This window comes from Lygodium microphyllum, chromosome 5, assembly GCF_053477565.2.
Source record: "Lygodium microphyllum isolate KBCC chromosome 5, Lygodium_microphyllum_v1.1.10, whole genome shotgun sequence".
Lineage (NCBI taxonomy): Eukaryota > Viridiplantae > Streptophyta > Polypodiopsida > Schizaeales > Lygodiaceae > Lygodium > Lygodium microphyllum.
Window position 1 is genome coordinate 164907563 of NC_141139.1, and position 27940 is coordinate 164935502.

Here is a 27940-nt window from a genome sequence, read left to right on the forward strand (position 1 = left end):
ATGGCATACATAAGATTGCCCACTGCGGATGCATAGGGAATCTTGGCTATCTTGGCCCTCTGCTCATTTGTCTGCGGACAATCAACCTGTGATACCTTCACATAAGAAGGCAATGGACAGCCAATAGGCTTTACGTCCTGCATGCGGAAGCGCTCAAGGACTTCATGAATGTACTCCCTCTATGACAAGTAGAGGAGTCCGTGATGCCTGTCGCGTCTAATGCGCATACCAAGTATGTGAGCGGCCTGTCCCAGATCTTTTATCTCAAAGCTCTTCTTGAGCTGAGCCTTAAGAGCATCTAGCTCATCATGAGCTTTTCCTGCTATCAGCATATCATCCACATAGAGGACCAAAATCAATAAAGAACCATCACGGGCTTTCTTCGTGCAAAGACACAGATCCATAGCACTCCTGCTGTAGCCCTGTGACTGCATAAAGGCATCAAACTTATGATACCACTCCCTAGGTGCTTGTTTCAAGCCATAAAGACTTTTCTTCAATTTGCACACTAGGTGCTCCCTGCCAGGTTCTGCGAAGTCCTTAGGCTGCTCCATATAATTCTCATAATGCAAGTCTCCATGTAAGAAATTGGTCTTGACATCCATCTGGTATAAATCCAGGTCAAGTTGAGCAACCAAAGCCAAAACTAAGCGCAGGGTAGTCATCTTAACCACAGGAGAAAAGACCTCATCAAAGTCCACACCATGCTCCTGCTTAAAATCCTTTGCTACCAATCTAGCTTTGTATGCCGGCTTGGGGTGTCCAGGGGTACTTTTCAACTTGTACATCCACTTGCATGGCAAAGCCTTCTTGCCCTTAGGCAAGGAAACCAAATCCCAAGTCTCATTCTTATGTAAGGAGTCTATCTCAGACTGCATAGCCCTCTCCCAGGAGTGACTGTTACCCCTGCGCATAGCCTCTGAAAGGCTCTCCGGCATCTGTAACCAAGACATAATGTATCGAGGGCTGAAATCTATCAGGTGGACGTCTGTCTCTGGTAGACCGTCTCACGACAGGCTCTGTTGCCTGCCTAGCTGTCTGTCCAACACCCTGACCATGAGTATCTGCTGCAGCTGTAGGCTGTCCAACTGGTTGTGCAGGAGCTCTCGGCTCCTCCTGAAATATGACCCTGCGGATCTCAACAACTCTCTCAGGCTGCTTATGCATCTTGTCTTCATGGAAGACTACATCATGATTGCGGATGACTTTCCGTGCCTGTGGATCCCAGAGACGGTAACCCATCTCGCCTGCATCCCCATAACCAAGGAAAATGCATTTGACACTCTTAGGATCCAGCTTACTTCTCGTGTCCTTGGGTATATGGCAAAATGCCTCACATCCAAAGACACGGAGATGCGCATAAGAGGGAGGTTTTCCAGTCCATACCTGCTCGGCAACTTGGAAATCCAAACCACTAGAAGGTGATCTGTTTATGATATGCACAGTTTTACTAACTTCCTCAGCCCAAAAGCTCTGTGGTAGGCCTATGTGGCTAAGAATACTACGTACATGCTCTTGGATGGTTCTATTCATCCGCTCAGCCAAACCATTCTGGGGGGGGGTGTAGAGGGCGGTCAACTGACGCTTAATACCCCTCTCATCACATAATTGCTTAAAAGCACGTGAGACATACTCACCCCTATTATTTGTCCTTAGGCATTTTAGCCTATACCCAGACTGGTTCTCAACCAATACAAGCCATCTTTAAAACATAGCCAAGACATCGGATTTCAGCTTAATGGGATAAGCCCAAAATTTCCGTGAAAAATCATCTATGAAAGTAACAAAATACTTAGCACCACCCATAGATTGACAAGGCATGGGCCCACAGACATTCGAATGTACCAATGCCAAGGGCTCACTCATGCGTGGCCTATCAGTCTCCAGACTTTTTATGCGTAGACCTAGTCTGCCTGCCATAAAGACAACGCTCACATGAATCAAAACATGCATAATCAAGGGGCGGTAAGTACTGCAAACTAGAAAGTATTTTCGTTCCCTTCAAAGACATATGGCCCAAACGGGCATGCCAAAGAGATACATGTAGGATAGAACCCACAGACAAAACATGATCAAGGGAAGAAGCTGATACAATCAAGGGATAGAGGCTGCCAGCCTTGGCACCTCTCGCAATCACAAGTTTGCCACGAGTGATCTTCCATGCAGAGTCTCCAAAAGATACATGATATCCTGCGTCATCAAGCTGTCCAGCTGACATGAGACTGCGTGTCAAAGCAGGTACATGACGTACATCGTGCATAATAAAATTGCTGCCAAAAGGAAACTGCAGCCTAACATCACCAATGCCCACAATATCAAGAGAGCTGTCATGACCCAAGCACACAGAACCTGAAACAGTACGGTATGAATGAAACCACTCTCGGCAAGGTGTCACATGAAAGGACGTACCTGAGTCCAAGAGCCAACACTATGTATACATAGAGTGTATCTCTGTTATCTGCAAAGCACTAGAAGAAGTTGCAAGGATATAATCATCATCAACATCCTCAGGCTGCATAATATTGATCTCTTCAATTTTAACACTAGACTTTGCAGGCACTATGCTGCGATCAGAAGACTTATCCTGTACTTTGTCTTTTCCCTTATCTTTGCACCTTTCATTGTGCAGTTCATGGCATTGTGGCCTAATATGGCCCTTTTTCCCACAATGGTGACAAGTAACATCTGCATTCCTGCCACGGGATTTGCTACGTGACTTCCCACGAGGCTTGGACCGGGATTTCTGAGAATCCCGTCCACGGCCACTGCCACTGCCACTGCCATGCTTTCTATATCCATCATTCCTGCCTCTAACTGTCATAGCATGCGACATACGAGAGGCATCCAAATTCTTACGGTTAACCTCTTCCTGCAGAAGAGCTCTCTCAACATCAGATAATTTCAAGGTAGCAGTAGAGGCACATAATGCAGTGCGGAATACATCCCATGACTCATTAAGAGTACCAAGTAAGAAAAGAGAAGCAACATCTTGTGCAAAAGTGATGTCCTGCGAAGTCAAGTTCTTGAGTATAGCATGGACCTGGCTCAAGTGAGCAGACATAGTCACATTCTCCTTCATGCGCAGATCCATAAGCTTCTTCAGCCAATACATCTGACTCGCTGGACTTTTCTTGTCATAGAGATTCTTGATTTTATCTCACAATTGCCATGTACTCTGTTCTTCCTCAAATACATTGTAATGAACCTGTTCTGTGAGAGATAATACAATAGTGGACTTGCATAACTCATCAAGCTCAAGCCATTCCTTATCTGGCATAGTTGCATGCGGATGCCCGCTCAACCTCAAAGGTTTGATTTGCGATTTTTGCACCAACACTTGCCAAATCTAGCTCTTCCAATAAGAGTAATTTGTACCATCAAGCTTAGTGATGTTGAAAATAGCATGATTAGTGGACGAACTCGCCATAATGCAGGCTGGAAGACTGTAGACAGTTCAAAACTGCTTGCTGTTTACTGCAGAAAATGACAAAAAAATCACCAAAATCGAGAGAAAATGGCGAGAAAAGTGTAACCAAAGCTGCTGCTCACCAAGTACTAGTGAAAATACATCATTTCAGAATATCTTAGCATGAAAAATCCATGTCATTCCATATATGCTTGCTGTAATAAATTACAGATTTCAGTAAATGAGAGCTAACAGTGCGAAAATCGGATCCCAAGTCAATCAGATACTACCAAGATCAAAGCCGGCATCATGCGGGCATAACATAGGCATATGACAGTCGATAAGCATGAATCCAATACCCAAACATGTCATACAAACATCTGCCAGTGAGTAGGCACATCCCCCAGTCAACGGGGCAAAGTGTTCCTGCCACTACCAAGACTTGACACAAGTAGGAGTCAGCTCACAAAGAGAGGGACCCAAAGCAAAGAGTCAGCTCATAAGCATCAAAGGAACCAAGACATATGAACCATGCAGCACATCCCCCAGTCAACGGGGCAAAGTGTTCCTGCCACTACCAAGACTTGACACAAGTAGGAGTCAGCTCACAAAGAGAGGGACCCAAAGCAAAGAGTCAGCTCATAAGCATCAAAGGAACCAAGACATATGAACCATGCATCTTGAAGGGTAAAAGATCCCAAATAGTCTCAAAAGCATAGACCGCCTGTTCAATGGCTGTCAAGCATCCAAAGACGCTCGCACTGGCACAAAAGCCGTAAATATCAAGCAACAAAGCTCGAACAAAGCATGTACAAGCACCAGTAACAAGTGTCCAAGATCAAGCATCAATGGTACATTCCGGACATGTAGGCGGTAGAGCATGCGTATGTAGCATTCATAAGCATGTAAGACATCAAGTACATCCCAAGATACAACTCTGGCAAGCCAATAAATAGCTCAAGTAAGCTCCGGGATTCCAAGGTCAAGCCAAGACCGAGCTCTAGTAGCAATAGGCTCCAAACAGTGTAACTAGCATGTAGTAATGGCATAGGCTAAGCATGTCAAGACCGGTCAAACATAACAACATACATGCTATAAGTACATCCAAGACGGAGCATCCAAATGCTTTGCAAAGCGAGCTCAAGCTCAACCAATGATCCCGAATCAAAACCAAGCTCTATGTCGAGCCCCAAGTGTCAATACATCACCATATATGTCCGAAACATAGCCCAAAAAGCATAGGCCTAAGCATACACGAGTAAAATGACTTCAGCTCAACTGTGTACAGCAGTGATTTACTGTTTAAAACTGAGAATTTCAGCACCAAAATCAGCTCCAAATGGTTGCCAAACAATAGGCATACATTCCCCTAACATCCGGGTATCAAACGGGACCAACCGGGCATCAAATGACAATGCCAAACCAGCTGTAGCATCAAATGTCAGTGTAACACTCTCATAAACTGCCTGTGGACTGTTATGACAGTCCCAAAACAGTGTTAAATCAGTCCAAATGCTATGCCAACACATCAACCATCAAAACCAAGCATCAAAGCATGTTCATATGCCTGAAATGGAGCCTTTCTAAGTGCCAATGGAGGGGGAGAGCTGCTGTTGTGACTGTCAATGCTGAAGACACATATGGGAGGGCTGCGTGATTCCGCCAACTGTAAAAGCTGGTCATGGGGCTGTAAAAAATGGTGGCCAAGCTTCAGAGGGGTCCGGTTAAAGCCAAGGAAGGTCTCAAACAAGCTCCAACAAGGGGAGAGCAACCCACATATGAAATGAGAGCTGGGAGTGTAATGGCTACCTTGTTTCAAGAGGGCTGAAAACTGAGGTAAACCTTGTAAAGAGTGAATCAATACCTCTGTGTGAATGCCTTGAGGGTGCCCAAAGGGGCCGGGAAGGTGCTCGGGAAGCCGGGGAGTGACGGGAGCTCGAAGGAGTCGGATATGGCTGTCGGGAAGGAGACCCAATGCAAGTGGGGAGTCGATGGGATGTTGAGAATGCCACAAACCAAGCTCGAGAGTCGGGAAGCCGAGCTCTGATACCAGTTGAAAGGTGAGAATGATCGAAGCTTGCACTCGAGAGCTATGGCGGGAGAGCAAGAGCAAGAAAGAGAGAGGCAAGAAATGGGAACTCCAACAGTTACAATGTGTCACCGGGCCTTCCTTTATTCAAACTGTCACTAAAAGAATAAAGAATAAAGTGATGGTGATGGATGCCCGCCACCTGTAGTGTGCAGTAGCGGTGACTGTCAGTGTAGTAATACACGGGCGGCTAGGCGGAGGCGCCTTTACCTCCAACAAATTTCATTGCATATTCACTCTTCCCCTTGGGATCAAGGAGTGATTCTATGTAAAATTTACTTAACACTTGTATGCACAATTTTTAATGTCATTTTTTTAATGATTATGCCATTTATAATCCTTGACCGATTCTTCCTTGTAATTGCTCTATCAATGAATAAGCCATATGCAACTAGGTGCAATTAACTTTCCTTGATACATGCACTTTGCAAGCTCCATCTTTCGAATATGTGAGATGAAATTTATCCTTTCCGATGACCTATACTTGTGTATCATAGTATGGGGCCTAACGTATCTCATATGAGAATCAAAGCAAGCATCTATCAATTTGAAGATACATTATTTATGACCGGTATTGCAGTTGGATTGACAGTGATGTCTTCATCCGAAGCTTTGTTGCTGGTTGTAGGATAGCCATCCGTATGCGACATTCTTCGCTTGGGGGCCATCGTCTGTAAGTAGATTCGAGAGATAAGGAAGGAATGGATTTTGAGATGGAAGAACGTAAGAGAAGATGGCTAAGTCAAAGACCAGGATAGGGGGAATTGAGCTAACTCTTTCCCTTGCAGCCTCTTGGGGTAACTTCTCTCTCTCTCTCTCTTTTTCTCGCAGCCTCTCGGAGTCTCCTTTTGCTTCCTTGTGCCTCCTCATGCCTCATATTTATATTAAATTAGAGAAAAGGGGCTGTGGTTGAGAAAAAGAGCTCTTGGTGGAGGGGATATTGGAAAAATCAGTGATCTGATGCTCAAATCATAAATTTGATGGTTCCATTGGCTCCAAAAGGGGGGTAAAATTTTAAGACGGTTGGTTAGAAATCTTTTCGATCACTCCTTTTTCTTCCTGTTCGAAGTGTTGTCTATTGCTTGCAAACTGCGATCGTGGCGCGCGCAATTTCACCAATCTCTCTCTTTTTTTTCTTTTTATAAAATCTTCAAAACTAACTAAAAGATCACTTGTTTTTTTTAAAAATGACATCTAGTTTTAGAAATCTCCATATATTTTTAGAATAATATCTAAAATATGCTAGTTTTTTTTGCCCAAAAATCTAATATATTTGGACCATCCATATTATATACATTAATACTAGTGATTAATATGGCTCATAACTCTTGTTCACGTTGTAACTTCTGTGAAGGGTGGCTATGGTCCTTGTCAATCGGAGAAAAATATCGGATTATAACTCTCGGTTTTAAAAAAAAAGTACATTTTTAATTGAATAAAAATCGTTAATAATTAACATTAGTTAGTTTTTTGTTAGTAATCTTACTAACTTATTAATTGATCAACTAACTTTTAATCTAATCAACTAACTTTTAATGGCATGGAAATATTACAGTTAAGTGCAAACTTATGCCGCATAGCGGTCAATGAGATGACTTGAATGCTAAGATGTGAGGGGAATATGCTGTAATTAAGAGTGAAACTCAGGAAGCAACCCCTGCATTAACTCAACATTGGCTGTGGCATTGTGGGCTTTCCATTGATGGATGCGATCAGAGTGAGCTAATTGAGGGTTCTTGGTATCAATAACAAGGTCCAAAGTCCTTGAGATTCAAGCACTTGTTGCATGAGGGTCGACCAAGTGGTAAAATTTGATTCGTTAAAATGAGTCTTATCCATGAAGGCATTTTTGGTTGTTGCAATAGGAGTGGTAGTGCTAGAAGATGGAGAAGGTGTATAATGGGGGTAGGGTGAATAGGGGGGATAGGATGGGGGAGCGGAGTACACTTGGGAAGTAATCCGAGAGTGCCCACCATGGATATGAGAAGTGTGTATAGCACATCCAAATGTGGGCAAGGGCGGACTGGGTATGGGCATGGTAATCGTTTGTGGAGCCCAAGGTGAGGGATAGGGACACATGGAGCAGAGGATGGAAATCCTTGCATAGGAGTGATTGACCCAAGGTATGTGTGACGACAATCCATAAGCAGAGGATAGATATCCACGTGCCCGAAACGTTGTACCTAAATTAAATACCCAATATTATTAGGCATAGCCCAAACTCACACATGAGTTGACTAGATTGCTAACATCTATTGCATTAAATTTGCATTTTCAGTAAAATGCAGAAAAACAGGAGCCACCTAATGCCTAGATGGTGTTGCCTACCTCCTAAGGAAGTTGCTTGGCTGCCAAAAGGTTAAACAGGGATTGGACCACTTGAATGAGCACTAAATGCAGTAACCGCAGGGTAAAAATCTGCGTTTTGAAGATGTGGGCTGCTTCTCCATGATAAAAACGTGCTCTTCTGCAAGAAATCTTGAAATTGTGTCCTCACTTGGGTGATGATACCATGTGAGAGTGTACAGCAGAAGAGAAACTCAAACACAGAGAGAAGTAGAGAGAGAAAGAGGAAGTAGAAGATGAAGGAAAAATATTGCACTGACTGAAGAAGAATGCTCGCAGCCCAAAGCATTATTGAGGGCACCAAATCAGACTGATGATGATGGTATCACCAAGCATGGAGTGTTGGAGTGTCGGATTAGAATCTTCAAAAAAAGAGCGTCGTAATGAGATGATTTAAAGTAAAACAAGACAAAAAGGAAAGCTAAAATGAATAAAAAATAGAGATGTGTGAATGAATGAATGGACTCGACTCGTTAGCCTAAGGATCTAAGAGTGCTGAAGGATGTTGGACTAGCCTAGAGTATTCTAAGGTATCTAGAGATACTAGCTTGAGGGTGTGACCACAATTGTATTTGTCCATCAACATATCTCTACTAATGAAACTCACGATGAGGTGGAAAAGTTGTCTTGGGAGGGGGGTGTTGCAAGACGAGACCTCGGAATGGATGCAAGGAGTGTTACGGGTGAGGGATTAGCAGACAGGTCACCTAATTCTTTAGGAGTACTGAAAGACATAGGATGTTGAGGTTGTCTGTGTGCCATATGTCGAGTGGCAGTTGTGCGAGAAGTAGCATATGGGGCAATAGAGGGAAGCATAGCCCCACTCAATTGTCCAAGGGGAGTGGAGATAGTTACGGTTTTTTGCAGTTATCTAGCTAGGAGATCCCAAGCCTTAGTACGACATCCTTGTCTACATGGCCCAATCTTTGGCAGTGCATGCAAAACCTACTCTTTTTGGGGAGTGTGTGCAAAATCTATTCTTTTTAGGGAGTTGCTTTTAGATGGGTTTAAGTTCTTTGTTTTCGTCTGAGACAAGGGTGTCACCCTTTGTTTGAGTTGCCTTAGTATCTTGAGAGTTTTTGCCACCTCCGATTTTTCCTTGTGAAGCAAGGGTTACTAGACCCCTCTCTGAATAGAAATATGGGGAGGTCTTCTTGTGGACTTGATCATGCAGCCTCACATAACACAAGAATTGACATTTGAACTCATAGAAGGTTGGCAATTGGGGCAACGAAATGATGTGCTGCATAAAGTGGAAGTATTTATGAGGCAGCTTGTTTAAGAAGAATGCATCTGTTGAGAAAGCACATCATTCAATACTGTTTCTCTCCTTCATTTTTGTTTTTACTTTCCATTTACAACCTCAAAAAGGCATTTTGGGCACCTTTCGAGAGAGTCTGGGCGCTACTTGAGAGACTCAACGGGCAATACTCTAGACAGTCTATGCCAATATATACGGCATTGACTCCACCCATTTATTTACTCACCCACATTCATTCCTTCCGATGTTTAGTGAGTGACACCGTAGACAATCTATGCCTATATATATGGTATTGATTTCACCCGTTTATCCACCCCCACATTCATTCCTTTCGACGTTTTGTTACTCTCTCTCCATTGCTGCTCACATCCCACCTAGAGGACATTGTTGTTCATGGTCTTCATCTCTCCTTGCATCGGGTGCCCTACCTTTCACACCTTTTAGGCCACATTTTGGGCTGTAGATTCTCTTTCTCCACCTGATGACCATCTCCACCATTTGGAGTTAGATTGTTCCTATAATTTTGGGTGTAGATTCTCTTTCTCCATCTAGGGACCATCATCTCCATTTGGCGTCAATAAGCACCTACGTTTTTGCTGCCAGATCACCTCTCTCTACTTAGTGACAGTGCTCTCCACCGGGTGTTAGCTTCTCAGGTTGTGTTTCGTAATTTGACACCTCCTTGGTATCGGCGACGGTTCTAGCAATCACTTGCTACCTCAGACACTTACATTTTGGGAGTTTCTGCTCCATCAAGGGTTGGATTTTCTTATTTGGCAGGTTGTCTTGCTGTCTTGTTGATCCTCGTCTTCCAGAGTATATGTTCGTAGTTGGTCATCTTCTTTCTCGACTCCGACGGCATTGGAAGATTGTGTTCCACTCCCTCGACAACTATCCTTCACGTTCAATATACATCTTTGACATCCCATTGTTGGAGGACTACGTTTCGCCTCCTTCATTGTGCAAAATTCCTACAGGTGCTGCCGCTTGATTCAAATTGGACAATGTAGTTATCTTTAGAGCTTCGGCTTTGCTGTATCAGCTTTGCTCACTTAGCATGGTTCAATGCTTTATCATCATCTTCTTTTGAGTTTTCAAGTTTCTTCTCTTCCTTCGATGCCGATTGCATTTTCTTCATCTTTTGATGTTTCAAAGGCTGTGATCCATGAGTTTCTTGATTCCCTATCTCTCTTCAAGGGGGATTCATCAAGGGATTCAGAGAAGGCTCATCTTTCTTTTTGTGAGGGGGATCCCATTTCTTCAGCTTCAGAGGGGGTTCCTACTCATCTTGCGGTTCTTCACACACCATTTACCTTCTTGGAGTGGTTGACATCTGTAAACGCCCCGAACAACGTAGTATGCTTAACAATTATGATATTCGCTTGAATAGAAACAACCAAATTTAGTAAGCACAGTCAGAGTACAGAATTTACTATTTTTAGAATGACATCCCTATTTTTTTAGGACTAGCATTTTTAGGCTAATTCGAGGCTCCTAAAATTTAGGGGCCCCTCAATATAGGTGTCATATGAAAGGCTTTTCCGTGTACATCGCAAAAACGGTATCAGAATCTTCATGTGACTTTCCTATGCAAAGAAATGTGCATTTCAAGCTTTCAGCCCACACATGCACATTGTACAAGCATTTCATGATCATGCCATCTTGTTGATTTAACTGTCTGTTGTGGCGGATCTAGCCCACCCTTCAAGGCATCAATCCTTTCTGTGTGCGAGTCTAACCCTGATATGCGTGAGTTCTGGTCACAGGCGCCCAATCGGGCCATATAGGTGGAAGTGTGAACTATCTTTTCTCTAACCCACCGTGTGGGTCCACCATAATGTGTGACCACTCATCAGTGGCCAGCTCCAATGCACTTTTCTTTATATCTAATTAGTGCAAAGGAAACAAATTTAATTAATCATTATATAGACAAATTAATGAAAAAGGATACAAATTCTGTTTCTATAGAGTTGTGACAGCCCTCTGGCTTTTATTCAGCTGTCCTCAGCTGAAAAGCTTCTTGATATCGCTGAAGAATGTCTGGATAATCCTTCATGAATTTTTCATCTACCCACTGTGCATCTGTTGTGGGTAGATTCTTGAATTTTAGTAAGAATTTTCGTGTCACTAGGCCACTTCTCGTGGTTCGAATCTTGTGAAACAAAATCTGTTCAGGTTCCAAGAGTTGCTCTGTTTCTTCAACTTCTGGGGGATCTTCAGTAATGGGTTCCTTTGGTTCTGGTCCTATGTAAGGTTTTAGCAAACTTACATGAAAAGCATTGTGTATTTTCCAATGAGCAGGAAGCTCAAGTCGATAAGAAACTTCATTTATTTTCTCAATCAATTTGAAGGATCCAAAGTATCTACTGGAGAGCTTTGGAAAAGATGAATTTTGACCGGAACCTTGTTTAAGCTTGCTTTTATCAAACTTTAGCAAGACATATTGACCTTTTTCAAAAGCCAAAGGTCTTCTTCGTTTATCTGCTTGCTTCTTTTGTCGCTCTTGGGCAACTTTGATAGTGGCTCGAACTTGATCCATTGCTGTTTTTAAATCTGAAGCAAACTCATCAGGAGCAAAAATCTTATCTTTAGTGCGAATAATTGGAGGAGGAATCACTTTACCTTGTACTATTTCATTTGGAGCTTTTCCTGTGGATGAGTGCACTGTAAACTCCAATAATGGAAGATATTTCTCCCATTGTGACTTATGTTTACTAACATAAGCTTTCAACATATCCAAAAGAGTGAGATTCATCACCTCTGTTTGGCCGTCCATTTGAGGATGAAAAGCTGAGGAGAACTTTAAATTGGTTCCCAAATTCTCAAATAAAGCATGCCAGAAGTTACTTGTGAATTTGGAGTCTCTATTTGAAATGATATCAGAAGGCATATCATGTAGTTTGAAGATATTTTGAATGAAAAGTCTTGCAGCTTGTGCGGATTCAATGTTTTATGACATGGAATAAAATGTGATTGCTTGCTGAATCGATCAATTATGACCCAAATCATATCATGACCTTGAGGTGTTCTTGGAATACCTGAGATGAAATCCATTGTGATAGATTCCCATGGATCTTTGGGCATTGGAAGAGGTTGCAACAATCCTGGAGTCTTCTGCCTATCATACTTGGATTTTTGGCATACTAGACAAGCCTCAATGAAGTTATGTGTATCTCTTCGTAATTTTGGCCAATAAAAGTAGCACTCAATTGCACTTAGAGTGGCTGCCCTCCCTCTATGCCTTGCATAAGGGGGTTCATGACTTTCTTTAAGCACATTTTGTCGAACAGGAAGAGTGACACAAAGGCGATTGTTCATGAGAAGGTAACCGTCTTTGATGGAATAATCTGGATGAGAACCTCCTTGCTGTAAATTTGACCAAATTGCTGCAAAATCAGTATCTTCATCATAAGTATTCTTCATCGTTTGAAAATCTTCATGATGAGCCACTGTAATAGTTGCAATGTGAGGCACTCTAGAAAGTGCATCAGCAACTACATTTTGTGGAGTGTACATAATTTGAAAATGAAACATAGACAAGAAATTTTCCCATCTTGCATGTTTCTCTTGCAAATGCTTTTGAGTTTTGAAATACTTCAAGCTTTGATGATCAGTTTTAATAAGGAATTCATTGCCTAAAAGATAATGTTTCCATATCTTCAAAGCATGAACCACTGCTAAGAGCTCCTTTTCATAAATGTCATACCTTTTCTCCACATCATTTAGACGGCGGCTTTCAAAGGCTACAACATGGCCTTCTTGATTTAGCATTGCACCAATACAATCACTGCAAGCATCTGCTTCCACCACAAATGGTTTTACCAAATCTGGAATGATAAGAACAGGTCCAGAAGTAAGAGCTGTTTTCAGCCTTGTAAAGGCTGCCTTCTCTTTTTCCTTCCATTGGAAAGAGGTCTTCTTCTTTGTAAGGTCATGAAGTGGAGAAGCCATATGTGCAAAATGCTTGATGAAGTGGCGGTAATAAGAGCATAAGCCAAGAAACGATCGCACCTCATGTACATCATGAAGATGAGGCCATTCTTGGATTATCTTGATGAATCCCTTCAGAAGAGATGACATGCCCAAGGTAATTTATTTTATGCATGAAAAATTCACTCTTTTTACCATTTACCAAGAGTTGATTTTGTTGAAGTAATTGTAGAACAATCTCCAAGTGCTGATGATGCTCCTCTTCATTCTTGCTAAAGACAAGAATATCATCAAAGAAAGTATCGACATATTGTCAATGCTCTCTAAAGATGCGCTCCATCATTCGATTAAAGGTGGCTGTTGCATTGGTTAATCAGAAAGGAACCACCAAGAATTCATGAAGACCGTATGAAGTGCGGAAAGCAGTTTTGTGTACATCTTGTGGTATTACCCTAATTTGATGATAACCACTCTTTAGATCAATGCGGCTGAAAACCTTTGAGCCTCCTAGACGATCCAAAATGTCGTCAATTCTGGGAATAGGAAACCGATTCTTCACAGTGATTTTGTTGAGGGTGTTAGCAGAGTATTTGTCAGCTCATGTGTGAGTCTGAGCTTGATCTGGGTTGGGCATTTTTATTAGGTATTTTAGGTATTTTTCTGGTGTGGCATTTTATGCCAGTGGAGCATTTTATGCACCAGTCGGCCAGCTTTAATGCTGTCCGACCAGCATTATTGGTCCCCACTTTTTCAGCCTATTTATACTCAGTGGCTCCTCCTCAGTGAGTCACTTCACTTCACCATCTGCAGACTCTGTGGAGAGAGGAGCCAGTGCCAGTGCCCACGCAGCCAGTGACTCACTGTTGTATGCGACTGTCTCGTGTTCAGATATATGGATTCCATTTCCCGTGCATACATCTGAGTTCTCATCTGTATCGTGTTCTTTTCTTTTCTCTTTTTGTCTTGTGTTTCAGCAATTTATTTCAGCACATGTTTATGCTTCCACCGCTGCTCCACTTCTGACATGGTATCAGTTTTCAGGATTTGTGTTTCTGCTGTGTTTTCTTGCTGATTTCAGGACTGTTTTGTACCCCTGCTGATCAGACGACTGCTGTCGCAGCCAGGCGACCTGTTTTGGGGCTGTTTTCAGCCTGCGTTTTTTGCAGTTTTGCCATCGCCTGCTGCCTCCGCACCCTCTGCTGCCTACGCACCCTTTGCTGCCTGCGTTTTTCATCTGCAGCTGCTGGTGACAGTTTTCTACTTGTTTTTCTCCAGTTTACAGCCTGCGTTTTGCTGATTCAGCATCTCTCGTGGCTGGGTGACTGTTACTTCAGGCCGTTTTTGCTGTTTTTGGCAGTTTTTGACTGATTTTTTGACTTTCTGCAGCAGATTTTGTCTTCTATTGATCAGATTTTGGGTTATATTGCATGTGAACTCTCATTTTCTGCAGTCTGTGCTTGTGTTTTGGCTGTGTTTCCTCTCTAAATTCCATCTCTTCTCTACTTCTCTTCTTATCCTCTCCATATGGCTCCTCCGTGCACTTCCACTGATGATAAGTTACATGGACCTGATTATCTCACATGGAGTGCTGTCATGAAAGCTTGGTTTGTGCAGAAGCGGTTATGGTACATCGTCTGTGGAGCTATTCCTCGACCTCTCCGTCCTTTTCTTCTTCCTGAAGATTTTGATGAGGACAACCATGCGACATCCTTGAGATTACAGGGGCGGCTTTCGGCACATTATGGAGGTGAGGCTTATGTAGCTTCAGAGAGGGTTGACGGGAAGAAGAAGTCGAAGGCCCAGTGTTACCACTGTGGCAAGAAGGGACATTTGCGGAAGGACTGCAAGAAGTTAGCGGCTTCCAGGAAGGAGCAGAAGACGAAGCGGGATGCTGGCTCTACCAATGAGTCCTCTCCTTCATCAGACTCCGACTTCGATCCTCCGACCAAGGTGAAGTCCAAGGCGCGGAAGGGATCCTCTTCTTTGGATCGCGGGAAGGGCTTGGTGGCCCCTTCCTCGGCTGCTTTCTAGTGGTGGTGATGAGGTCATCCCTCACGACTCTCTTGTGCCAGAGAGGGAGTGTGAGCGGGTGTTCAGATGGGGCAGCCGCGCCTCATCTATATTTTTATACAGGTGCACAGGTTCCAGAGAGGGACGTCCCTGACGCATCGACTTCAGTCTGGCGGAATCAAATCCTGGAGCTGGGATTGACATCCAGGTTCATGCTGAGCTGGTTATCTGACAGAGAGCGGGAGGCTTTCGTCTAGAGCTCACATGAGGGGACACTTTGGCGGTCTGGCCAAAGGCGGGGAATCCATGGTCACCTATGTTCAGAGGCATTTTTGACAGGCTGGTCTTGTATGCTACTGCGAGACATTGGTGATGGACACAGAGACATGCTATGATCTTCTCTATTTTCAGGTGTTTGGTACGATCGACATCGACATCAGGTTCTCTCCGAGGCACCTTGGTGGTGGCTTGATCACCCACTGCTTGGGTATCCATGGTTCTCCTTGGTGGTTCTATGTTGTATAGTTTCTGATCCCTTTTCATTGTACTATTGTATTGTATCAGATCACTCATGATCTGAGAGAGGGTGTTAGCAGAGTATTTGTCAGCTCATGTGTGAGTCTGAGCTTGATCTGGGTTGGGCATTTTTATTAGGTATTTTAGGTATTTTTCTGGTGTGGCATTTTATGCCAGTGGAGCATTTTATGCACCAGTCGGCCAGCTTTAATGTTGTCCGACCAGCATTATTGCTCCCCACTTTTTCAGCCTATTTATACTCAATGGCTCCTCCTCAGTGAGTCACTTCACTTCACCATCTGCAGACTCTGTGGAGAGAGGAGCCAGTGCCAGTGCCCACGCAGCCAGTGACTCACTGTTGTATGCGACTGTCTCGTGTTCAGATATATGGATTCCATTTCCCGTGCATACATCTGAGTTCTCATCTGTATCGTGTTCTTTTCTTTTCTCTTTTTGTCTTGTGTTTCAGCAATTTATTTCAGCACATGTTTATGCTTCCACCGCTGCTCCACTTCTGACAGAGGGCTCGATAATCAATACACATCCTGAATGTGCCATCTTTCTTTTGAACAAGAAGAACCGGTGAACAAAATGGTGAGCTACTTGGCCTAATTAGCCTACGGTTGAGTAGGTCTTCGACTTGCTTTCTGATTTCTTCTTGTGAGGATGGCTCACACGGTATGGTGCTATATTAGGAGAACTGCCCGGAATAATATCAATATGATGGTCTTTTGGCCTTTCTGGGGGAAGCTGATAAGGAAGATCTTTCGAAAAACAATCTTTGTACTTTTCCAAGAGCTGAAGTCGCTCTTGGTTTTTAGCATTTATATTATCTTTTACATCAGTGACATAAAGCAAATAACATTGAACACAATCCTTAATTGCTCTAGAGACTTGTATATGGCTTACCATAGGTATGGTGTCTCCAGAAACTCCAGCTTGGATCTCGTACTTCTTGCCTTTGTTGGTGAGTTCTACTTTCTTTTTCTGAGAGAAGATGGTTGAATCTACTCTATGATTCCAGGGCATGCCAAGAATCACATCACAACCATCAAGGTCTCCGATATAGAAGGTATCTTCGTCACTGTAGCCTTGAATTTGAAACTTGAGCTTGCCAATGTAGGGTGTCACAGTCTTCACTGTGTCACCTTCATCGACATTTAAAGCTTGGCGAACTTCTGCCGGAGTATCCATCTCTTCATTCTTTAATCCAAGCTCTTTAGCTAATTGCAAGGAAATGACATTTTCATTCGCCCCAAGATCTATCAAGAATAGTGCTTGCTTACCTTGCAACTGTCCCCAAGCTTTTAATAATTTGCGCATCTCTGGAGTGTGAGTTGTGTTTGCAACTACATCACTGATAGCATTGATTTTCACTGGCGACTTAGGCTTGTTGTCAGAAACCTTGCTTTGTCCTTTGTTTGGACATTGCTTTGCTATGTGGCCTATTTGTCCACATTTAAAGCACTTCCCTTCTTTCATGAAGCGCTGCTTTTCTTCTTCGGAAAGTTGCTTTGCTTGTGGGTATAGATTGGAGCGAAATTAAGGAGCATTAGGAGGTGCATAGGGCTTCATCTTCTTTTGATTTGATGGCTGCTTTTGCCGTTGTTTTTGTTCTTCATTTGGGGCTGAATACTCCTCATCATCAGCTACTCTCTTCTTATCATTCTTTTGGAATGATTTGTTGCCATTGTGCTCCATTTCCCATGTCTCAGTATGGTCAATGAGTTAATTTGGGAGCTGAAAATGCACCAAATTTTGGGGCATTTTCAGTAAGGGAATGCAGGCTTGGAATGCCCCAAATTTGTGGCATTTTGAATCACTCATTGCCCCAAATTTGGGAGCTGAAAATACGCCAAATTTTGGGGCATTTTCAGCAAGGGAATGCAGGCTGGAATGCCCCAAATTTGTGGCATTTTGAGTAAAAGGAATATAGGCTGAAGTAGCACTAAAGTTCGGTATTTTTAGCAAACATTTAACACATGCATGTTGAAATTTTGGCTGCAAATTTCTGCAATTTCATTGGACTTTAGTGATTATTTGTCACTTTTATATAGGTGGCAAGATTGACATCTATGGGATCTTCATCATCCTTAGCAGGTACTTTGTCAACAACTGGACGAAGTCGAAGCACTACTAGGTCATGGTGGGATGAGGTAGATGTAGGGGTGCCATTGAGAGGTGGAGGGGCTTGCCCTTGGAAATGCAAACTTTGCTCTTATGCTCACACTAGTGGGGCTGATAAAGTGAGAGCCCATCTTCTACATGAGGAGGGAAAAGAGGTGCATTTTTGCACCAATGTATCAATTGAGAAAAGGCAAGAGTTACTTGACCGCATAGCCACTTGTATGGGGAATTCGCATGCCAGGAGGATGCCAAATATAGCAGTGGATCCAACAACATGGACTCCAAGGTTAGCAGGGCATGGTGCTTCATGTAGAAGACCACTAGGATTAGTGGCTACGTAGCCTTCTCGTGGGCCATCAGTGGCAGCAGGTCGTGGTGTTAGACAAAGTTCATTGCACACTTCATGGAAACCAAAGAAAAAAGAGGAAACAAATGCAGTAGTGGCATGCTTTTTTTACAATGACTATGTTGGGATATGAAGGCCCGGTAACCTGCGTGTATAGTACACACACATTGTACACGTGAACACACCCTTTACGTGCCCTAAGTATAAATACATTTTATTCTTTGTGTACCAACATATTGTTGGTACACTCTAATCGACTCGTACCTTTCACTCTGCTTACACTCTCTCCAACTGTCACACTCTCACGCTCACTTCTACTCGACCTCCATCTCTCTCAACTGTGCCCCTCTTGGTTTCCAACAACTGGTATCATAGCCAAGACTCTGCACGCTTTCCAAGATTCAGACGACGACTACCGGGCTTGCAGCCATTGGCAGCAAGCATGTAGTAGCAGGACTCAAGGCGACAATCGTGCAGACAGGTCGACGGGAATGTGGACCAGGCGGTAGCAAACATGCGACTTTCTGCAAGCGGGCGATAGGCAGTGACCTCTGTGGGTAGCGGGCGACGCGTGACGGGCAACATGTAGCAGGCGGCGGGCAAGTGTCAAACGTGACGGGGCAGGGTCAACGAACAAACAATAGAGATTTATTTTTGTTTGAGGAAGAACAACAATGTATTTTACTGGTTCAGTTTGTGCTTCTGTAGATTAGTGCATTTACTCCTATGTTCGTGATAAAATGGCTGCAACTTCTTCCAGTTCAGACATCAAGAGTTTGATAGAGATTAAACGGTTTGATGGTCACGGATTTGACCTTTGGAAAGACCGTATGCAAGGCATTTTGTTCCTAAAGAATTGTGAGGATGCTTTTGCAGGAAGATAAACCTGCACTAATGTCTGATGCAGATTGGGCCAGAGTGAAAAAAAAGGTTGTGGTTTACATAAAGATGGGTGCCACTGATGACATTCTGACAGACATTAAGGGTTTAGATATAGGTTATGCAATATGGGAAAAGCTGAAAACTACTTATGAGATCACCACACCTGTTAATCATGTGCATTGAATGCGCAAGTTGGTGAATATGCGACTGGATGAGTCAAAGCCTGCATCTGAGTACTTAAGTGCATTCATAGGGATTCTAAATCAGTTCAAAGATACAAATTTAGACTTTGATGATAAGTTGAGGGCGATCTTTTTGATCATGACACTGTCGGACTTGTGGGAAACCTTGGTGGTTTCACTTAGCAATAACCCCAATCTTTCATATGATGGGGTGAGGGATTCTATCTTGAATGAAGAAATTAGACGTATGTCTAGTGGAGAAGGCAGCAATTCAGCTTATAATGTAAGAGGCAGGGCTGAAAAGAGAAGTGCAAATGCAGGGCAGAGAAATAGGAGCAAGAGCAAAGGAAAGGAAAAGAGTGACATTACTTGCTATCATTGTCATCGAAAGGGCCACAAGAAACGTGATTGCAGGTATTACAAGAAGGAACAAGAGAGAAAGAAGAATGTAGGAGATAAAAAGAAGGAAGAAAAGACACATGCATCGGAGACAACCAAAGGCAAAGAGAAGGCCAATGTGGCCTCTAGCGTGGTCATAGAAGAGGTTTCAGATACAGAGGCTGATGTATTATGTGCAGTTGATTATGATGCCCTTGTATGTCACATGCATGATATGCAGATTACCAAGGTTGATGTGATTGATGCACTCTTGTCAGTTGATGATGGTGTCACTCAGACTTGGACTGTAGACTCTGGTGCCTCTTTCCATGTAACTCGCTTGGAGTGTTTTGCTATGTTCAATGCAGGCAGTTATGGAAAGGTGTATCTTGGAAATAACCATGCTTGTAGCATTGATGGGATTGGCATAGTATACTTGTCTTTAGACAATGGTCAAGAGCTTGTGTTGAAAGATGTCAGATATGTGCTTGGCATTAAAAAGTGTTTACTATCTGTTGTTTAGCTTGACTTGCATGGCTACACCACACTGTTTGGTGGTGGTTTGTGGAAAGTGAAAAAGGGTTCCATGTTGATTGCAAAAGGAACCAAGAAGGGCACTTTGTATTGTTTGCATTGTAAAGCCTTGAATGGCAAGTTTCTTGCAGTTGCTGAAATTTGCAGCCACTTGGAGTTATGGCATAAGAGATTAGGCCATATGAGCCAAAAAGGACTTGATGTCCTTACCTCTTTGAAGAGGGTTGATGGAAAAGGTTCTAAACTTGATTTTTGTAATGAGTGTCAGTTTGGAAAGCAAATAAAAAATTCATTTTACTTTGGTGTCTCACATAAGTTCAATGTCTTGGACTTAGTCATTCTGATATATGTAGTATGCCCGTGAAATCGTTGGGTGGTGCTGCATATTTTGTCTCCTTTACTGATGATTGTTCCAAGAAGATTTGGGTGTACTTGCTGAAAAAGAAAAGTGAAGTGTTTGCTGTTTTTAAAACTTTTCATGCATTTGTGACCACTCAGACATGTAGAAAGCTGAAATGCTTGAGAACTGATAATGGGGGTGAGTTCACATTGATTGAATTCAAGTCCTTTTGTGACTTGCATGGTATTAAGAGGGAGCTTACAGCCCCTTACAGTCCTTCAAATGGGGTGTCTGAAAGATATAACAGGACTTTATGTGAAAGAGTGCGGTGCATGCTGTCCACTGCTAATCTTCCTCGCATTTTGGGGAGGCTCTCAAAACCGCGGTTCACATCTGCATGCTGTCCATTGCTAATCTTCCTCGCATTTTGGGGAGGCTCTCAAAACCGCGGTTCACATCTGCAATCGCTATCGAAATAGGTCCTTAAATAATGACATCCCTGAGGAGGTTTGGTTTGGCAAATTGGCCTCATATGACCATTTACGCATATTTGGTTGTGATGCTTTTGTACATGTTAGGGATGAGTTGAGGAACAAACTTGACCCAAAATCCATCGAAGGCATTTTTCATGGGCTATGGTGATGAGGGTGAATTTGGCTACAGAGTGTGGTTACCTCAGTCCAAGAAAATTATTCGCAGCCGTAATGTTATGTTTAATGAGGCAAATTTGCTGAAAGGCACCTTAGCCTCTAATGGAAAATGAGCCTCAAGGTGTTGTACCACAGGCTGAAACTAATGATCAACCGGTTATTTTTGAGCTAGATGATGATGGACAGCAAATAGAAGTATAAAGAGGTCATGGACAGCAAGATAGGCTTGCTGATTATGAAAATGAAGGTGCCGTACACCATGAACAGCATACTGAAAATGGTTTACAGCAGCCAATAAATGCTGAGAATAATATACCTCTAGATGTAGACCCAATTCCTGAAAATGTTGATAATTGGATACGCGGGTCTACATGCGTAAGAAGGCAACCGCATAGATTTAACCCCTCCTTGCATTATGTGATGCTTACAGATGAGGGTGAGCCTCTTACATACAAAGAGGCCAAGTCATGTGAGTTCAGTAGTAAGTGGGAGCTAGCTATGCAGGAAGAGATTAAATCTCTATATGCAAATGATACTTGGGATATTGTGACATTGCCCAAAGGAAGGAAGCCACTTCCAAACAAATGGGTGTACAAAGTCAAGACAGTTGATGGGAAACCCAAGTACAAGGCAAGGCTAGGTGCCAAGGGGCATAGAAACAGGGAACACTCGTTCCGGCAATTAGGAACGGATTAACGCGTTCCGGGAGGTCCGAGCCTAGGAAACGCTGGTGGAACGTTCCAGCCCGTTCCTTGTCCCGTTTCGGGCCGTTCCCTGTTTGGAACGGCCATTCCAGCAGCGGGGCATTATTATTAAAAAAAAAAACGTTGATCACGTCCTGTCCCGCCTCGCGCCAGTTGGCCCGCCTCTCGCCTCTCGCCTGCTTGACCTACCTCCCACCTCTCGCGCCTCTCTCGACTGCCTGGCCCGATTACTTGGCGCTCGACTGCCAGGCAGACCTCCCGTGACTCCCACCTCTCTCGCCTGCCTGACGCCTCTTTCGCTTGCCTAAAATTAATATATATCTCTAGATGAATCTAGGCTTAAGTGTTCTCTCTCTCTCTCTCTCTCTCTCTATATATATATATATATATATATAATGCCGTTCCCTCTGTTCCTCGTTCTTGGTAACTATGCCAAGGGGTATGCACAAAAGGAAGGGATTGACTTCCAAGAGGTCTTCTCACCTGTTGTGAAGATGACCACTTTACGTGTGCTTTTTGCTCTTACTGCTGTTTTGGATTTAGAGCTATATCAAATGGATGCAAAAACAACTTTCTTGCATGGTGACATTGATGAGGAAATCTACATGAAACAACCGGAGGGCTTTGTAATTCCTGGAAAAGAGCAGATGGTGTGTAAGCTAAAATGCAGCCCCGAGGCAGAACCAGCAGTGCTCAGCCTTAGAGATCTGGACTTGAGGGCAGCAGGAGGTTCTGTTTGGAGCAACGGCAGTTGTGCTCAGTGGGCATGTTATGGAGGATCTGGATAGGTGGTGGCAGCAGCAGGGTGGTGCTTATGGCTAATGAAGTTTGGGGATGAATACATTAAATGGAATGAATGGAGGTAAAAGTGGCCGTCCTCTTGGTCTCCTCTTTACATAACTTTTAAGGCATTTGTCCTAAAACTCTGAGTTTTGATTTAAATTTAATTTTGTCCCTTCTTGAGGCTTATTTTAATGAGTAAATATTTCCAATAGCAATGTTAGGAAACGGGGGACTGAATTAGGATGCTTTATCTGGTGAAGTTTCTGGACTCATTGATTGTTGATGATTGAAGAACAATAATGATGTTTGTGGGAAAATCTTGGTTTGGCGATCAAAGGTGTGAGGGTGATTGTTTCATCCTTAAAGTAGTGGGTTGACTATAGATACATTTTGGTGGTTGTGGGCTGCCTCTGTTTTGCTAACATAGATCAAATATGCGCTAAGAATATGCACACAAGAGGATTGTATGAAGAAAGAATTAACTACTGAAAGATGTTTGAACACCAAGCCACCTTGGATCAGTTAGGAAGAGATTTCAACAGTAGATTGAGTTACGAACCTTGATTGTTCCTAAAAAGGTGTTGAAACTGATGATTTTATATGCTAGAAGTAGGGACTGTATTTGGATTTGGATCAAGAACAAGGTTGGGAATCTGGTGTCGCTGGTGCTAAATTTACAGGATGATAAATTGTCTGGAGATCTAGTCGAAGGTCATTCATGTTATAGCAATGCTCGAGTTGTGAAAAAACGGGATGGATTACCAGTGATGGGTCTGTAATTGTGTGGTTCAACACAAGAAACTTGAAGAATGCACCAGACTGCTGTTGATCTGGATCTTCCAGTCTTTGACATCACAAGGGCATCAGTGCAATTAACGAAAAGATATGAATAATTTTCTATCTGCCTGAAGGTAAAGATCAGACAATGGAGCATGTCTGCACACGCCACGAGGCAGACTCGATCATTGTATTGCTCCGCACACCTTGTTGGTGGATGCGTGCATGTATCGGCTCTCTCTTTCTCTGTCAACAGTGCATTGATTTGAAGACTCGTTTACATCTTCACTTGTGTATACAATTGTATGTAAGAAGTAAGAAAGGTATTCACACATACCATGTTTTCTGCGAAGGTCGTGCCGATCTTCGATCTGCAATATGCTTGACACGATGCCTGCCCATTCAATGTTCATACAATTCTGGTTTCTCCCTCTGTGCTAGCATTAGTGCCATTATGTAAAAGCTTTTTGACAAGGAATTCGGAAGGCAGTTCTTTCCCACCCAGTTTTTTTGAAATTCATGTTCAGTTTCAAGGGTATGCACGTGGGTAAGGTGGAAATGTTGCTTGCTGTCAGACAGGAAACAAAAGCATGTGTCCTGAAGCCTCTCACATTGTGAATCTTGATGTTTGTGAAGGCACTAGACAAATACAATGTGGAGAAGGACATAGCTGCATACATAAAGAAAGAATTCGACAAGAAGTACAATCCGACCTGGCATTGCATTGTCGGTCGCAATTTTGGTGAGTGGACAATTGGCTAGTAAGTGTTCATAATACAGAGTTGCTAATTCTGAATTGTCGTCGTCTTGGGTTGGCAGGCTCGTATGTGACCCACGAGACAAAGCATTTTGTGTACTTCTATCTGGGGCAGGTCGCAGTTCTCCTGTTTAAATCAGGTTGAAAGCCGATTAAATGATTACGGGAGAAGGATTGGAACTTCAACCTGGAGATTAGAATGCCGATTGGCTAGTTAACAGCAGTTCACACTCTTTGTAACATACACATCTCTTTTAACGAGAACTACTATAAAGAGGCTCGTATACTACTTTACTCAGAATAGACCTCTGCTCTTCTGTCACTACTGTCCATGAAAGCGTTAACTGCCATTGACTTGTTCTATTTTTTGGTTGGTTTTGTTTTGTCTTTTTTTTTTTTTTTTTTTTTTTTGGGTTTTGGTGAAGGGGGGTGGTGCTGGGGTTTGTTTCTGTGCTTTCGGGATTTCTTTTTGCATTTTTGTATGTTTTCGTTTTGTTTGTGCAGCAGCAGCACAACCAGAAAAGGAAACCTTCCAATTCCATAAAGATACAAATTTCTTGTCTTTGGACCCTCACCTTTTGCCTCTCGTAGTTCTACCATACATCGCAAACTCGCTGAAAGAAATTTGTGCTGTCTTGAGTCTAGACGTTAGTGCGATTTGCGCCTCATTAGGATTAAATATCAGCAACTTGCTATGAGCTATCTAGAAATTCGTTTTCCTTTAAATCCTATTTTTGTCCATCAAAAAGATGGTCAATATATCAAAAAGGTTGAAAGAGGCTGAAAGAGCGCTCATAAGCCTTCTCGACACAAATTTATGGAACCGAAAGTATCATCCAAGGAAGCAAGTTACCTTTGCTCAAAATTGACAGAGACAGAGACGAATCACCTGTAGCATTCGAAAAGATCTGTCCGGCCTTTGGGAACGTATTGGTCCAAAGTTTTTATTATGCACAAAAAAAGCATGAGCAATGGCTAGAGATATATTTTGTTACACGGATTCTCCTGTCATGCCCAAATTGTTGGCTTTGAGACATGAAGTACTTTTGAGTCTCAAAATCCAATGCTTCAGAAATAACTTCTTCCAATGTTTTAAGTCCGTCTCCAGAGAATGGCTTCCAAACCAGGTTAGCTCCATGAATGAATGTATGTATGTATGTATGTATGTATGTATGTCTGTCAAGGTAAGCTATAATATATATCCCTTCCTAGGAGATTCATCACATTAATCAAGGTAAGCTAAAATGTAAATCTCTTCCTATAACTCTAGGTGATTTTGAATTATGTTAATAAAACTAATCAAGGTAACTAAAATGTACATCCCTTCTTATAACTCTTGGGTGATTTTGAACCAATTTGTAGACAACATTGATAACTTAGTTAAAAATGAGAGGCTCTTAGAAGCTTATGGGACCACCTCAACAAGTTTTGACCAACTTTGAGCTTCAAAGTAAACCACAGTATGGGGATTATAAGCATCATTGAAGAAGCCCTCACGTGGTTGATTCAACAATGGGGATCATAAGCATAATTGAAGAAATCCTTATGTGGATGATTCAACAATGCTACAAAACTATTTAGCAGGGGTGGCTTTTCAAGCGGTTGGGGATTCACCATAGGTTTTGGAGTTACTAGGAACCAAAGATGGGAATGTGTTATGAAGAAGATTAAGGACAAATGAAAAAATAAGTGGGCTTCATCGCCACTTGGTGGGAAGAATACTAATGAATAAGTGGGCTTCATCTCCACTTGGTGGGAAGAGTACTGATGGTGAAGAAAATTGAAGGATTAACAATTTTAACACAATTTGAAAGAACTTTATTTCGAGTGGAGATCAAAACTAGTTTCAATTTCCCAGAGTCCCTTGGAAAAATTGTACGTATTGTAAGGATAAAGGGGATTGGGGATTTCCAATTTCACTAAAAAAAGGCTCGTATGTTGCTTGTTAAGTGCATAGTTAGATCTTTCTTCTCTTTGAGGACAATTGGACTAGCTTGCTTTCAAATCAAGCCAATAATTTTAAGCTAAAGAATTCTAACAACTACACAAGTTTCTCTAACTATTCTATTGCCTTTTCTAATGCCAACTTTATTTGTTCTACTCCCAACTAGCCAAAGCTATCTAGTTAGGATAGTTTAACGTTAGAAATCTAATCTAGGTTTTTGATAACCCTAGCTTGATCTTCCTTGGAGCACATTGATAAGATTTAGAGCATCCTCTTCCCCCCTTCCCAACATTGTCAAGTTGGATAAAAAAGTGTTATGGGAAGTTTTTAAGATTTGCTATAATTGTTTGGATCCTCACCTGAAAAGTTGGATCCTGAGTGTAGTGTATTAGGCTAATGTTCTCTCCTCCCCACATTAAAACCCCCATTCAAAAATGGGACCACAATTGCATGCATGAACAAGGCCTAAAGAGTCACATGATTAAACCTTGAGATCTTAAACAACAGTACAAATTGAAGAAAAGAATCACTTGCTAGTTGCTATCTTGCAACATTGATATTGCTTGCATGGAGAGAGAGAGAGAGAGAGAGAGAGAGAGAGAGAGAGAGAGAGAGAGAGAGAGAGAGAGAGAGAGCTAGCTCTATTTAATTTGGCCTAGTTTCATCTCCTCTACTTCTCAACTTTTACATCAACCTTGTTTCATTATCCCATGTCAATTCAAGCAAAGTCTGCAATCATTTTAAGGTGCTATGAGGTTTTATTCGTAGATGACTATGGGACCTAAGAGAAGGATAGATGTAAAAAAAAGGAATCGATGCATGATTGACAATTTTCGAAGCGAATGAGATAGCAAGCGATGTTGCTACAAACACCAACAATAAAGAAGAAATTGACCTTCCCATGTTAAGCTAATAAATTTAGGTTCTTCTTAGCATAGACATGATACTTCATTTAGTTAATATTCTAAATTGACTTTTAACAATATTTCTCGCTAGGAAATGTAGAGTAGAGAAAGTTAACTTTTAACTATATTTTTCCCTACTAGGAAATGTGGAGTAGAGAAAGTTACTCATAAGGGAGTTGTTGTAACTTTAGAGAGTTAGGAAGAGACTATATTAAAAACAAATTGATTAATTAAGAAATGGATAAAAATTGGATCCTCCCTAAGATCAATGTATCTATGACAACTAGAGTTAAAGCTCACAAAAAAAGGTGAGGATAAGCTACTTGGTATTTTGAGAAAAGAATTAACAAAGTGTTCAAAATGATAAACCAACATGATGATACTTAAGTGAGGAGCTGAGACAGAGGAATAAAGTTCTTGTACAAATGAGGAAGGAATATGATTGCACATATGCATATCCCAATTATTTGGGGTGGTAGGTCTCAAATCTAGAAAGAGGTAGGAACAATCATGATAAAAGGGTCATCAACTTAGTAAAGGGTCATCTCTGGGTAAAGAGCTTACAAATGGAAACTTATAAATAAAATAGCTATTTTAGAGTGACTAATTTGTCTTTGTGTCACATCCCTAAGAATTATGGAATTGTGTAGAGGGTTAAATAATAAAGCCACTTTTACATGTCAAAACAATGTGGTGTTATAATTTGCTCAAAAAATAAAAAATATACAATGTGTGAGGTAGAAAGTGGGTGAGTGTAATCATGGAGGTCACATTCTATGGATTGGCGCACTTGATAAATCAAATACCATTTTGATGATTAATAAAATTAGTGAATCTACTTGATTAGAGTTATAGACATAGAACTCGAACCCTAGAAAAAGGATGTTAAGTTTGGACTTGATGAAAGTGTAGTCCATAACATTTTTAGTAAGGAATTTTGATTTAAAACAAACAATGAATAGAATTTAGATAAAGAAGTGAATTTTTGAATTGGACTTCCAATAAACAAAGCATAAACATAGACTGATTGGAATAAATTGTAAAGTAATATGAGGATTTGGATCTAGAATAT

The 27940-nt window shown here is 42.0% G+C and overlaps 1 protein-coding gene across 1 annotated transcript in view; it reads left to right on the forward strand.

Annotated features, from left to right (window-relative positions):
- Positions 1–24321, forward strand: part of LOC148036638 (Dynein light chain type 1 family protein) — a 36272-nt gene extending 11951 nt beyond the window's left edge. Inside the window, exons 3-4 of the mRNA XM_087679180.1 lie at positions 23898–24003; positions 24081–24321. Coding sequence (XP_087535306.1) covers positions 23898–24003; positions 24081–24163 — 189 coding nt within the window. The 3' untranslated portion in view covers positions 24164–24321. The remainder of the gene's footprint in view (positions 1–23897; positions 24004–24080) is intronic.
- Positions 24322–27940: the final 3619 nt, after the last annotated feature.